The sequence below is a fragment of the Rhynchophorus ferrugineus genome, unplaced genomic scaffold (assembly GCF_030347505.1).
Source record: "Rhynchophorus ferrugineus isolate W39M unplaced genomic scaffold, kcgeb_rfMv2 rfM7, whole genome shotgun sequence".
NCBI lineage: Eukaryota > Metazoa > Arthropoda > Insecta > Coleoptera > Curculionidae > Rhynchophorus > Rhynchophorus ferrugineus.
In genome coordinates, this window is record NW_027472586.1 from 30,082,587 (window position 1) to 30,096,960 (window position 14,374).

General features: G+C 32.1%; 1 protein-coding gene across 3 annotated transcripts in view; it reads left to right on the forward strand.

Annotated features, from left to right (window-relative positions):
- Sp8 (Sp-like zinc finger transcription factor) overlaps window positions 1-14,374 on the forward strand; it is a 253,427-nt gene that overhangs the window by 182,611 nt on the left and 56,442 nt on the right. The window contains exon 1 of one of the 3 annotated variants that reach the window (XM_076409686.1): window positions 13,085-13,360. The exons of the other annotated variants lie outside the window; for them this stretch is intronic. Within the exon in view, the coding sequence (XP_076265801.1) occupies window positions 13,280-13,360 (81 nt within the window). The 5' untranslated portion in view covers window positions 13,085-13,279. Of the gene's footprint in view, window positions 1-13,084; window positions 13,361-14,374 lie in introns of those variants that run through there. 3 annotated transcript variants of the gene reach the window in all.

Sequence of the window (14,374 nt, forward strand, 5' to 3'; positions counted from 1 at the left end):
AATGCGGCCGATTTCGTCCTTCAAACGATCCAATAACGCTATGTAGTAGTCGCTGTTGCTGGTCCTTCTTTTTCTAGATAGTCAATGAAAATTATTCCATGCGCATCCCAAAATAGAGACACCATAACCTTGCCAGCAGACTGTTGCGTTTTCCCACGCTTTGGATCGTGTTCATCGTGTGCAGTCCACCAGGATGACTGTCGATTGGATTTCGGAGTGAAATAATGGAACCATGTTTCATCCATCGTCACATATCGACTCGACAAAAACGGGTTTATTACGCTTGATCATCTTCAAACACTGCTCCGAATTATCAACTCATCCTTGGTTTTGGTCAAAAGTGAGCTCGTGCGGCACCCACATTGCACAGAGCTTTCTCATACCCAAATAGTCGTGAATTATGATTCACACGTTCAGTTGATATCTTTAGAGTGTCTGCTAATTCATTCAATTCCAATTTACTGTCATTCAAAATCATTTTGTGGATTTTTTTAATGTTTTCTTCGGTAACAACTTCTTTTGGGCGTCCACTGCGTTCACCGTCTTCGGTGCTCATTTTACCACGTCTAAACTTAGCATACCAATCCTTGATGGTTGATTTTCCTGAGGCAGTGTCCGGAAACTCGGCATCAAGCCAAGTTTTTGCTTCAACTGTATTTTTTCCCTTCACAAAGCAATATTTTATCAACACGCGAAATTCCTTTTTATCCATTTTTTTTTCATAATAACAAAAGTTGTTTCATATAATTCACAAACTAATAATCCGAGAACTGTCAAAGTTATACACGCATCTTTAGAGGGTTAGGGCTAACTAAAAAACATATGGATATAATTCTAGTGGTGCCATCTGTGTGTCAGGCCGGGGACCTTCCAACTGACCTGTTAGATGCCAAAGTGTTTCGCTGAGGCTGGAATTCAATATCCATTAAAGTCAATATAATTATGTTTATCTTTTTGCCGGAAAGATAAATTAACACGATGATGATTTTTTGGAATGATAATAAACTCAACCTAAGCCATATTAGGTGTTTTTATAGGGTGATTGTTCGATTATGTTTGTTAAATTGTTGGTCAAGAATTTATTCCCAATAATAGCCTTGTGATATGATGCACTGTCGTGATGAGGAATCCAAAAAAAAAATCTGTCCACAATTCTGGAATATTCGTCTATGACTTAAATGACGATTTCAGTCACCATTTTTAAACATTTATAACCGATTGCCGCAATGCAAATTTCCCACCAATTTGAATGCATTATATCAGTCAAGTTTTTGTTCATTATTTTATTCCATTGTACTTTTATGAATAAAAAATACAAATATAGTCTACAAATATTCGTATTCATATAGAAAGGGTGACATCCTTTATATGAAACCGCTTGTGCAGTTTGGTTCTGAAACTTTAACAAGATAGTGACGACTCTGATATGAAAGGGAGGATTTGTGCTAGCCACAAAATATGTTGTGTAAGTGAAGAATTGAAGGTGTTTTGTGATAACGCATAAATAAGTAAAAACCCTATTCAGATAATAAATAATTATTATTAACTTATGTTCTTGTTGAAATAAAACCTTGAAATAGCAAAAAATAAGGATTTTTATTGACCTAATACTTATTTTATTTCACTGTCATTAGCATCACTTTATTTACACTAATGATTTAAAATAATATTTAGTCACTCACTCAGTTTCAATATATATATATATATATATATATATATATATATATATATATATATATATATATATATATATATATAATATTTTTTGTTGTTGTAATCTAATGAAAGTTGTTCTGTTTGAATTTATTTATTTCATTGCTGCGTAATACCATAGTGACAATATTTAACGGTTTTTGATTAGCGTAATTAAAAATTATTATATGTTCTGGGAATATAGTTGCATAATTAAAAATAGTAACATTGTCAGATCTAGCTCCGAGTCAACTAAAGCAATCAAAAATATACTTATTGCCATTAAGATCTATTAAAAGCAAATTAACACTACTACATTTTATTACACATTAACACTATGGCAATTATTAAGTATTAATATTATCCTTCTTTAGTATTCCTTAGAAATTTTCAAAATTCAAATTTTAAAAAATTCTGAAGTTAATTTTCATTCGAGTTGTTGAGAGTTGAGTCTCTATAGCATTAAAGCTCATGTATTAGTACTGCCATTTCTTTCTGTTAAATACACTTTACTGCAAGATCAAATAGTTTGATTCTTTTGAGTCTGTGTCCTGCTGGATTGTCATCCAAGAGTTTTTCTTCCCATCTCTTTGCCATTTTCTTGACTTTCTCAGTAACAATCGGTATCTGAAAGTTTCAGTGTAAGTAATCACTCCTATACTATCTGGATACATTTAAGATCAATGATGCGAAGGCTCTTTGTTTTGTAAAAATTGTATTTTATTTTATAACACTTTTCGCAGAATATCCATAACTGAATTATATGGTTCCATATCTTTTACTTATACAATAGCAACCTATTATGTACTAATTCATAAACTTCTCTTTTTCGTGAGCTCTTTCTAATGGTGTTTTACATCGATATTCGCCCAAAGATACTTAGTCTTGTTACTATATACAATGATAATATTATTACTTATTATTGTTTTATGTGCAGTTTTGCTATTTGTAAATTCAATGTGCATCGATTTGCTTTGGTTAAAACTGTTATGTAATATGATGAACTACATTCATTACTATTTTATTTATAGATAGTTATTTTGAAGAAACATTTTCCCTATCATAATTCATCGGTTGTTATTGATATCAATTGTCCATAGTTGGTATTAATACTATTGACATTCGTATATAAATTGAGCTTTAATTTAGTGATAATGTTCTGAATAGAATGCTGAACAAACTTTTCGCAAATTTACATAATTTTCCCTCATCTTGACTCCCCCAATTGAACGACAAACCACCAGTCATGGCCAAACGATTAATCTTTTCGTGGAACGCCCTGCTTAGCGGTTTAATTTAGTTATTTACTGACCATAGTCACGCTCAACGCCCTACGTCCAAGACTGTTCAACCATCTGTGGTTGGTTTTCTGTCGGCTCATTGGACGGACCTGCACCATCAAGGATCGACCTGGACACCATATGGTCCCGCGGTTTATTGAATGGTCGAGCAATTGATATACGTTCTATTAGTGACAACCATTCATTACTGTTTTTAATAACTTATTGCTGTTTGTTAGCTTTATATTAGATCCCATTAACTATCAATTCAAACTGATTCGTTAGCATTGTGTTATAAATGCTGTATTGTAACTTAAAGGCGCATATAAAACATATATATATTACAAAAATAACACACCAGATGCTAAATAAGTAATTACAATTAAATATTAATTTAGTTTCGAGCAAATTAATCTCGTCGTATTCAGAGTTTAAACTAAATCAGTTTTAAAGACTTCACATTACCGACAACCAACAAGCTATATCTACTGGTAAAAATGCGAAGTATTAACATAAATAACTGTTAAACAACCTAACTTCATTGTGAGATAGATACATTTATTAATTTTATTGTTTGATTGGAAGACATCTTCTGCCGAAATCAATGAAATCCATTTTAGAGGTTAATCATGATTTAAAAGTGATGTTGGTTTAAACCGACAGAGAAAGGATCAAAAGATTAAAACCAGCTTAAACTCTCAAGTAACTTTCAGACTATAACACCTTAGCAGCTGATGAATCAACTGTTTCCAGATATTTCCAAAAGAAGGGACAATGGCTACCATACGAATTGAGTCCTGATTGTAATTTTTAGTTCTTTCAACATCTTGATTTTATTGCTTGTCAGGCAAAAAAGATGATTTTCTGTGATATATTGTTTTTGGTGATGAGGATCTTCTACGATTACCCTAAGCGCAAAAAGTGATGAGTTAGTCCAGCAGAGCCATCAACATTAGCATCAATGAGGAATATTATTTGGTGGGATAAGAAAGGGTATACGGTAGTGTTTTACGAGCAGCTGAACTCAAATTACTGCAGATGTCAATCACTGTCATTTTAACATACTGAACAACGAAGTGCTGCAAAACAGATCATCAACCGTACAGATGCCCCATATAACAATTTTTGTTACTCTTTGTGATTCCACAGTCTGCCCTATAGGCAATAAGTATTTCTTATGTCTATATTATATCGTCTCCCTCATCCGGACTATCAATTACTAAAAACGTATCTCACTGATAGATATTGTATTGTAAATCAAGGCGATGAATATATCGAATTAAATCCCATATATTCAGGAGTTCCGCAAGGTAATGTACTGGGTCCAGTATCTTCTGTATACGGCCGATCTGCCCACTACAAAAATAACTACTGTGGCAACATACGCAGACGACACAGCAATATTGGCATCCCATGAAGGTCCAGCCACAGCATCAATATACCTACAAACCCACCTGGTGCAAATACAATTATGGTTGAAGACATGGCGAATTAAAGCCAATGAAACAAAATCCACCCATGTAACTTTCACCCTGCGTAGAAGAACATGTCCACCAGTGAATATCAATCGATGCCTAACCTGGAAGAAGCACATACTATCGTCAACTCCCCCAAGCAGAGCCCCAAGTTATCATTAGATAAAAAGTTATTGCTGTATGAGTCGATACTCAAGCCTATTTGGTCATATAGAATCCAACTATGGGGTACCGCTAGACAATCTAACATATCTATCATTCAACTGTTCCAAAATAAAGTGTTGCGTGCCATTGTTGATGCTCCGTACCATATTTCAAACAACGCGATATTCCTCTTGAACGAGTGTAATTCAACGTGTTTGTGTGAAGTACTTCGAAAGAGTGTCAGTGCATCCCATTGTACTTGCTAATCAGCTAAATATGCGACGTGATGGTGAAGTGCGTAGACTAAAACGTTTAACACCACCTGATCTGATTACTGAACATATATAGACTTTAAAATAAGCTTTAGAATAAGACTAATTAAGATAATATTTTATACAGGAGATCGCTTCAGTTTTCAATTTGTTGAAGCATACTCGAACTGGAAATCACAGTTTTATTAGTAACGGGAATATTACCAAAAATAATGAAATGTTAAAATATACATTTTAACAGAATTACTAATTAGTTGGTATTAAGAAAATGTATCGCCCTAAAAATAAGTATCTCTTTCATTAAGATAAACCAGTGTCTCAAAAATCATTGGGTTTAATCACAAAATTTAAAAAATTGAAGTTTATATTTCCATTCAATAGCGATTGCATCTCTATCATAAAAGAAGATGCATTTAAATCATGCAATTAATAGCATAGGAATATTGAAGATTCCTTGGCTTGATTGTGATCTAATTGTCGTTAACATAAAACAACACATTTTTTAATAGATACTCCATAATATATACTTTTTAATAGAGGATCAATACTATATCTTAGAGAGAACATTATTTTATTATAATTAAGAATGACCGTTTTATCTTGTAGAACAAATTCTTCAGCATCTATATACTATACTTGATTAAAACACGAGTAATCATAAACCCGATGTATCAGACCATAAATAATGGCCCAGAATGAATGTGAGAAAATTATCAGTCCATATAAATAATGGTTCACTCTACAAAACATCATTTAATTAAATTGAGGTTTTTGTAGCCGTTGTATGACGGTTTTTTTTCGCTGCTAAAGAATAAATAATTTCACTGTGTCATTGCACTTAGTTAATTACAGTAATAAAGTTATTTTGTTGTCAACACTGGAGCGACTTACCCACTGAATTGGATACAGAGTATAGAGAACATATAAAATGGAATGTTTGATCTATAAGAAAATATTACATATATGAAAAATAATATGAATAGCAGTAATAAATTAATTTTTTTATTAATTTTTAAAATTAATTTATTACTGCTATTCATTTGTACTTGGATTAATTTACAAACAAGACGAGTGCGAGAAAATACATCAATATGTATTCCTCAATTATAAAATTATAATAACTTATAGCTATAGTTTACACTAAAGATATACACTTTATATAAGTTCGTATAGTTTGGTTAGCTTCAATCTCCTGACATCCTGCGCGCTGTCCAGCAGTTGTATTGCTTCCATGTTAGTATGATTTAGTAATCTTATTTCGTGTAAGCGCGAAATCTTGGATAACTTCGCAAATCCATCTGATTTCCAGATCATCGTGCAGTTCATAGTTGGTTATGTAGCGATAGGCGTTGGTATCGAAGAACCTTGTTTTAATAGCGTTATATGACTAGTTGATTTGAATTTTTAGTGCAACCCCTTATTTGCACCCCATAAGTCCAAATTGGCTTTATAGATCAACCTCTTTGATTTTAGATCAAGTTGAGAGTTTACTTTTTGTCTAATGTATATATATATATATATTATTTATGGAGATATAATCCATCTTTTTCAAAGCATTTTGGGGTCGATTGACAACATTGAGAGATACGATACATTTCATAAGGCTCAAATTAAAATTAATAACAATAATAATTAAAATTAAGCGATTTAAATGGATCAAATATTTCAAGAAAGAAATTAAAACGCAAATATTATAAGGAAATTAAAAAAAAAACTAAGGATTAAAAAAAAGGACTAGAGATGTTGACAGTAGTTTAGTAGGCCAGCTGATTTGACAGACGGAAGTATTGAGAAGGATCATCAGCTATGAGAGTTATGTTAAAATCTAATAAAAGATTTAGACTGAATCGTTACAAATAAAATTCAACCAGAAAGTCGAGAAGCAATTCGAATATTGAGTTGCGTTATACCTTTACATTTTATGCTGATAATAAACAATAACTATTTTTGATAAAAACTTATCCTTAAAGAATATAAACGTTTTAACAGTAACGTTTTAATCTGTGACCTATCAGTGTTTTAATTTCATTAAAAAGCTTTTTCATTTGTTTTGAATTTAACAGTAGTAATATTTTTTTATTATTTAATTAATACATTGTTACTAGTCGTTTCCGCCTAACCTAAAATTTGTCTTTATGCTAACTTAAATCTAGATACACAACTAGGAGGACCCATCGGCCCTAACTCAGACTCTGGTGAAATAATGTTAATACATGTCACTGCTGAATTTTTTAATATATGCACCTCACTACAGAATACTACACAAGATCAGATGGTTTGATTCTTTTGAGTCTGTGTCCTGTTCTGGTGGTATCCAAAAGTTGCAATATTTCAATATTTGTATGAGAATAGAGTCTTTCCTCATGCCCCCTTGCAATTCTCTTGATTTCTTGACTGACTGTGGGTATCTGAAGGTCTCGATGTAGGTAATCAGTCCTATAGTATTTGGGTGCACCCACAATACCTCTCAGGACTTTGTTCTGAAAATTTTTTATTTTATTTATGTTACTCTTTGCAGAATATCCCCATAATTGAACTCCGTATGTCCATATAGGTTTCAATATTTGCTTATATAATAGCGATTTACTATGTACTGATAATTGTGATTTTCTTCCAATTAGCCAGTATATTTTCCTATATTAGGAATAAGTTAAATTGTAAATTAAGATTGTACTAAGCATATCGAATGAAAGATGTAATTTTAAAAAAATATGATATTCAAGATGTTTTGTTTAATGGTAATTATTCGTAATATTTAAATGTTTCCCATAGAGATTATTTCAAGATATACGAATTATTTTAATTACTTTTGAAATTATTAGTATAATTTATTGGAACTAGAATAGTACATTGATATTTTAAAATAAATTGGAATATTATTAGGCCAGAAAAGATATAGTATTAATATTCATTATGTTGCCGTTTTCAAAGAGCTTAATATGCCTCTATGTATTCCTTCCTTAATCATTCAGTTGTTAATGAACCAAGTGCATAATATTACTTTATAAATTCATGAATAATAGTAGAACAAAATGAAATTTTTTGAAGCATAATTATTAATTTAAAAAAAGAACCTACTAAAATCCTCAAAAATTGGTAATATTAGAGACTGTATGTTACTTTATATAACATAATAGTTGAAATATTATTGGAACGTATACCCAAACGTTCTTGAATGAGGTCTAGTTACCTAAGCCTATAGGAATTTCATCCTTCGTCATTTCTTTATTTGCTATTCATTAGCAGAATAATTAACTATATAAGACAATGACTAATCGTGAACAACATTTCTATAGTATAGAATATAATTTTAAACTTAACAGTTGGGAGCACATCTTGGAAAATATATTAACTCACCTAAAGTCTTTTACATTTTTGCAGAGAAAACAAATTAATGTGCCCGCTTTATCGGAAGGAATATATAACTTTTAAAGAAAAACACGACCTATGTGAAAGTGTTATCCCAACATAGTTTAATAAAATTCGAGAATAACAAGAATCGTCTATATTCTTTACTAATATGCAGGAGATAAAATTAAACTAACTACTTAATTTTCATAGATGGGACACATAGGTCAGCTAGAAGAAATTATGAATTATTGACAGTACATTTGTAAACATTTTAATGCATTGATTAATATTAAAGTGTTTAATGATTAATTCAATAAGATATGAGACTATATAACATTTTATTCTGAGAACCTTGTATCAATTATTTTATTTACATTATAGACTTTTGTTTTGCAAAATCAATAGTTTATTTAATGATTGTAAAGACATTCCTTCAGTATATATAAGATAAAGGTTAAAAAAATCATGTATACATATATTTGATGCTCTGAACTGCTTCTGAATTTTTTAAAATAATCTTACGTCTGATACTTTGTTATAATGTTAAGTGACGTAGTAATTTAATTAATACTTTGTTGATTATTGAAAGTTAGTGGAATTAATATTTAGTTAAGTGGAATTTTGAAAGTATTATTTTGCATATGTCTTAATATGTTTTAATATATAGACATTTATTATTTTGTTTTTATTTCTGATCTTATATTGAAAATATTGCCGAAAACAAGTTTTAGTATCATATCACTTTTGAATTAGCCCTATTATTTTACTCTATTATGACACAGACACTAATCACGACTAGATCACTAATTATATTAAATTTGTTATATTTGGTTAGAGGTGTTAGTTTAAGGGCCGAATTAGTACATCATCTACAGTTTATTTCAACTATTGATTACAAGAAACGGATATGTTAAGAATGTGGGATAAGAATCGTGTGATAAATTAGATGAGAAACAACTTTTTCGTTAGCTGGCGATGACGCCTGACGTTTGTTCAGACAGTGGTCGTCAGAGCCCTTTCCGCTCGTCTCTTTTCATTTCGAAAGTTAGGTAGTACCGATTTTAATGATGATGACTTTTATAATGACGATAATGTGGACGAATGGAGCAGGCGCCGGCGCGTAATTGCCTGCCCGGCATCCTTAGCGGCATCGCTGAAAGATCGGGCCACTTTTGATGCCGGCCGACGCGGTGATTTGGCGTAAAACCTTTCAATGGGATTGGACGATCGATATTCATCTAATCTACCTAAGTTGCCGTGAAAGAACAGCGTCGAGTCCACCGTAAATTCGTGCGCAATCGATTGGATATACGGGATTAATGATGCCAAAATACGGCACAGTGTTTGTACAGGATCAGTTCCGGGAGAGAATCATTAATTCGTTCTCGATTTGCGTTCAACTATATTTCACTATCAGTGTATTATTCGTAATAAATTTGAAAAAATAATTACATGTCTATAGGTTTTAATATGTGAGGGGTGGAAGTAATTTAAATACACATATAACAGGTCAATTGAAAAGTCCTCGGCCTACCATAGTAAAATATATTTTTTTAGCAAAATTAGTTGTTTCTGTTCAACACTCCAACTGTTCGATAGCATTTTTGTAGTACGATTTGTCCTTTGATTCAAAATAGGCCTCAGTTTCGGCGATCACCACTTCATTCGACGAAAATTTCTTCCCAGCGAGCATTCTTTTCAGATCTGAGAAGAGAAAGTAATCGCTGAAATAGTAAAAAAGCAATTGGAAGCCCAGTTCATAGATTTTTGCCAACGTTTTCACTGACTCGTGACATGGTGCATTGTGTTCAGCACTTTCTTTTTCTTCAAATGCGGCCGTTTTTCAGCGATTTCGTATTTCAAATGGTCCAATAAAGCTATGTAATAGTCACTATTGATGGTCCTTCCTTTTTTAAGGTAGTCAATTAAAATTATTCCATGCGCATTCCAAAATACAAATGATGGAGCCATGTTTCATCCATTGTCACATATCGACGCAAAAACTCGGGTTTATTACGTTTGATCATCTTCAACCACTGCTCGGAATCATGAAATCGTCGTTGTTTTGGGCCAAAACAGAGCAACTTTGCTCATACCCAAATATTCGTGAATGATATGATGTACACGTTCAGTTGATATCTTTAGAGCGTCTGCTATTTCATTGAACTTAGCATACCAATCCTTGATATTCTATTTTCCTGGGGCAGTGTCCGGAAACCCGGCATCAAGCGAAGTTTTTGCTTCAACTGATTTTTTCCCTTCAAAAAGCAATATTTTATCAACACGCGAAATTCCTTTTCGTCTATTTTTTTCACAATAACAAAAGTTGCTTCACTCAACTTCACTTTTGAGGGTTAGGGCTAACTAAAAACATATGGATTTAATTCTAGTAGCGCCATCTATGTGTCAGGACGGGGCCTTTTCAACAGGTCAAGTTAGCTTTAAATTATAGGATGATTTAGATCGGTTATGTTTATTTAATTTTAGAGTTTGATACAAGGAATCGGAATGTGTCGAATTGGCAGGTGTATTGCGATTGCGTAACGTAGCACATATATAATAATGTGATATTTGATCTACTCCTACGACAAATTGTATATATCGCGTGTGATTCTATGATGAATATTATATGCCAGTGATCGCTCTGTGGTTGATGTATGTAACTCGACCCGAATGTATGTAATGTAAGTCAATTTGTAAGACAATTAAAGCCTCTTGATGCCAATTCGAAGCATGAGTTCGTAACCTATATATACTTGAATAAAATAAAAGCGAGCTTTTCAAAGTTTACCAATATCCTGATTTCGAAAAAAAATAATGTTTATTTTACACTAACACATTACCTATACAAGTTGTGTCCTTTTGAAAATCATATTTATCATTATTTACCAATTGTAAGATGCTTTTTAAGGTTCCTGCGGCTTTAATTTGCCATTATTTAAGTTTACTTTTGTTTTCGTTACACGTTTGTTTCTCGCCATTTGACATAGAGTATCAAAGCTGAGTCTACCAACATAGATTAGGCCTAAAAATAACAACGAATGCCGTGTACTAAATGAGAGTACATCTATCATATATTTTATCATATATTCCAAGATTACCTGTAAACATTATATTAGATCGACAGTCAATAAAAAATATGGAAATCGGTTTAAATCGAAGAATATGATGTTGTTAAGTTACAAAGGTTTAAAAGGTCCAAATGTCAAAAGGTATGTCTAAATTGAGTACCAAAGTCAATGAGTGTATCATAATTAACAAAAGAAAGTTACCGTGAATAAATTAGCATAATCCTGAAATGACGCCTAATAGAGAGGGTGGTGTAGTACTTTCTTGTGAATAGAGTTTACTATAGAGCAGATTTCATGTCCTATCTTCTGACACGTTTTAAATATACAAATATTCTAGTGAAAAAAAATTGGATACTAAGAAGCTTCTGTTAAATTCCGATATGTTGAGGATAATATTATTTTGCAACCAATCATATTGAACTATATTTCAGTTAATTTAATTTTTATTAATCTGCTTCAACTGAACTTCAGATTTCACTAGTACATTGACATTGAACATTGCAGGAAATAAATACGTTAATTTATTCAAGTTGTTAATCAAGTGTTGAAATGAATGTTGAAGAATATTAACAATTATAAAATCGCTTCATGGAATTTTAATTCCTCATTTGTGACTTCCCACATGAGGTATAAGACACAGTAGAGAGAAGTAGATAAACGAAAGCCATAGAAGGCAAATTAAAGATGCACTATCTGCAAAGGTGATTGTGTTCGTTTTAATATACAGACATGTATTACTTCGTTTATTTTTCCATATTTATGTTTATCATATAAGAGTAAAGGAATATCATACTCATGCTCATATTATACTCTGAAGTTGTTAGATTTCTGAAATTAATCTTACTTATGATACTTTGTTATGATGTTCAGTGGCGTAGAAATTTAAACTTATTAATACTTTGTAAATTATTGAAAGTCAATGAAATTTAGATTTAATTGAAGGCAATTTAGAAAAGGATAGTGAGTATTTGTTCTTGATATAGTTATTTTAATAAGTTTTATTATACATACATTTATTATTTCAATTAATGTTATGTATCAAACACATTTCTGTTATTATGCTGAAAATACTGTGAAAACCATATTTTAAAATTTTTTCTTTACCATATTGTGAGGGAAAAACGATTAACTTAATAAATTGTGTCCGAATTTCGACTATAAGGCGATCACGATTGATAATTGACATTATGTTACAATCCTTTTTGATATTTTACTTGCTAATATCTTATAGTGATTGTTACCATAATAAGAGACCCAGGAATTGTATTTAAAATGAATTCCAAACCTTTCTTATTGCCTAGAAGTAGTGCTTCAGTATGAATACTGCAATTTGACCTTAAGACTCATTGAACATTCTTTATAAATGAAACATTCCATCTCGATACATCACTAGTCTAACTAAAATTTTATTTGGCAAAATATTCGTCTTTCCTCTGTCCGTGTAGGATATTCATCTTCTTCTGTCGACTATGGTTTATTTTTGATCAAAATATAAAGATGGTCCGTATTAATTTAGACTAATTAATTTGTTTAGAAGAATTTCATGTTTAATATAAAAAAAACTCTCAATTTCATTAAAAGGCATTATCGTTTCACATGTATATACATATAACTACGGTAGATTGACGACCACCATGCGCAGCAGAGGCATCGGAAAACATCGTCGGAGGCGTGGCGCCGTTACAAATGGCAACGCTCGTCATTGGAGGCCCCTCGACCGCGCCACGCCCCCACCCATCGACGGCTGGTAACGAGAAGGGGAACCGTTGATTTTCAACTGTTTCCCTTCCAAGAATAGTGAGCTATGCGGTGCCGATAATAGAAGTAGTCATCATCGCAGCGTGCCGTGCGTCAAATCCGATTGTTTTATCCCTTTTTATTTGTGTTCGATCGGGAGGCGATTGTCGAGCAGGCGGACAATAGACGAGCGCGAGGATACTGTGTCGTTCGTTGATGATTGATGATAAAAAAGTGACGAAAGAGTGTTGGCAAATATGTTGACTGATGTTCCTCCAGCTGCTGGACACTTCTACGGTGCTCAGATACCAGCAATGACTATGAACGTTAAGACCGCTGTAAGTAAGAATAATTTAATGAAAAATCTTCGAGAATGGGTTTGTTAATACTTACAACTTCATTATTATTTCTCACTGTATAATCTTTAGAAGAGAACCGATCGTCAGCAATAAATTACAATGATTTTTTTAAATTTTAATCCAAATTGTAACACTTTTAAATAAATGTACTTATTTATTATGGACAACTTATTGTTTATCATTTTAAGTATTGAAATATTATTATATTTAAATAATGCTATTACTAGATAGTTTTTTAATATAAAGCTTTAGCAATATCTTCGACGATGTATATAATTTGTGGTTGTTGTAATAATAATAACTCCAGTAATTGATGAAATTTGGATTATTTCTTGTGGTATTGGGTATTATCTGTTTAAAAATGGTCCGAAGATTGCTAGTGTGATAATATTTCTTAATCCACTATTCCATATCTAGAAACATACAAATTTTTTTAGAGTATTTGGAGTTTTCTAGATTTGAAGCTCATATTTCGTCATGTTTCATTTTCATCAAGATATGCTTATTTGAAACGATTTATTAATTATTTTCAAAATCGTGTCAATTTTGACTCCTTTCTGAGTATTATTCAATACTCATTTTAAATGTCATCATAATTAATTGGTAACATTCAATTCAATAGGCTTCATACTATTACATATATTATATACATTCGCACTATTTTGGAATGTGTTTCATAGCAGTAGTAAAGTTAAAGCAGCATGTATTTCCCATCGTTTTCCGCATTTTGCTGCTGTCTAACATTCGTGTTACGCTTTTCAGAACAAGAACCATCGATCATTCGATAATTTTTAATCCCTAGACAGAAATCGCCTTAAATCCACTTCACACTTTGACCCCCCGCGGTGCAAATCCATCCCGGTAACGCCCTAAATAGCTGTCTGAATACAGACGAAAGCCGACGGGACAGAAAAAGTGTTTTTTTTTGGCTCTCCGCTCTTTTCTGTTTCGATCTTCCGAAATGAGCATCGGCCCATTGGAAAACCGAAAAGC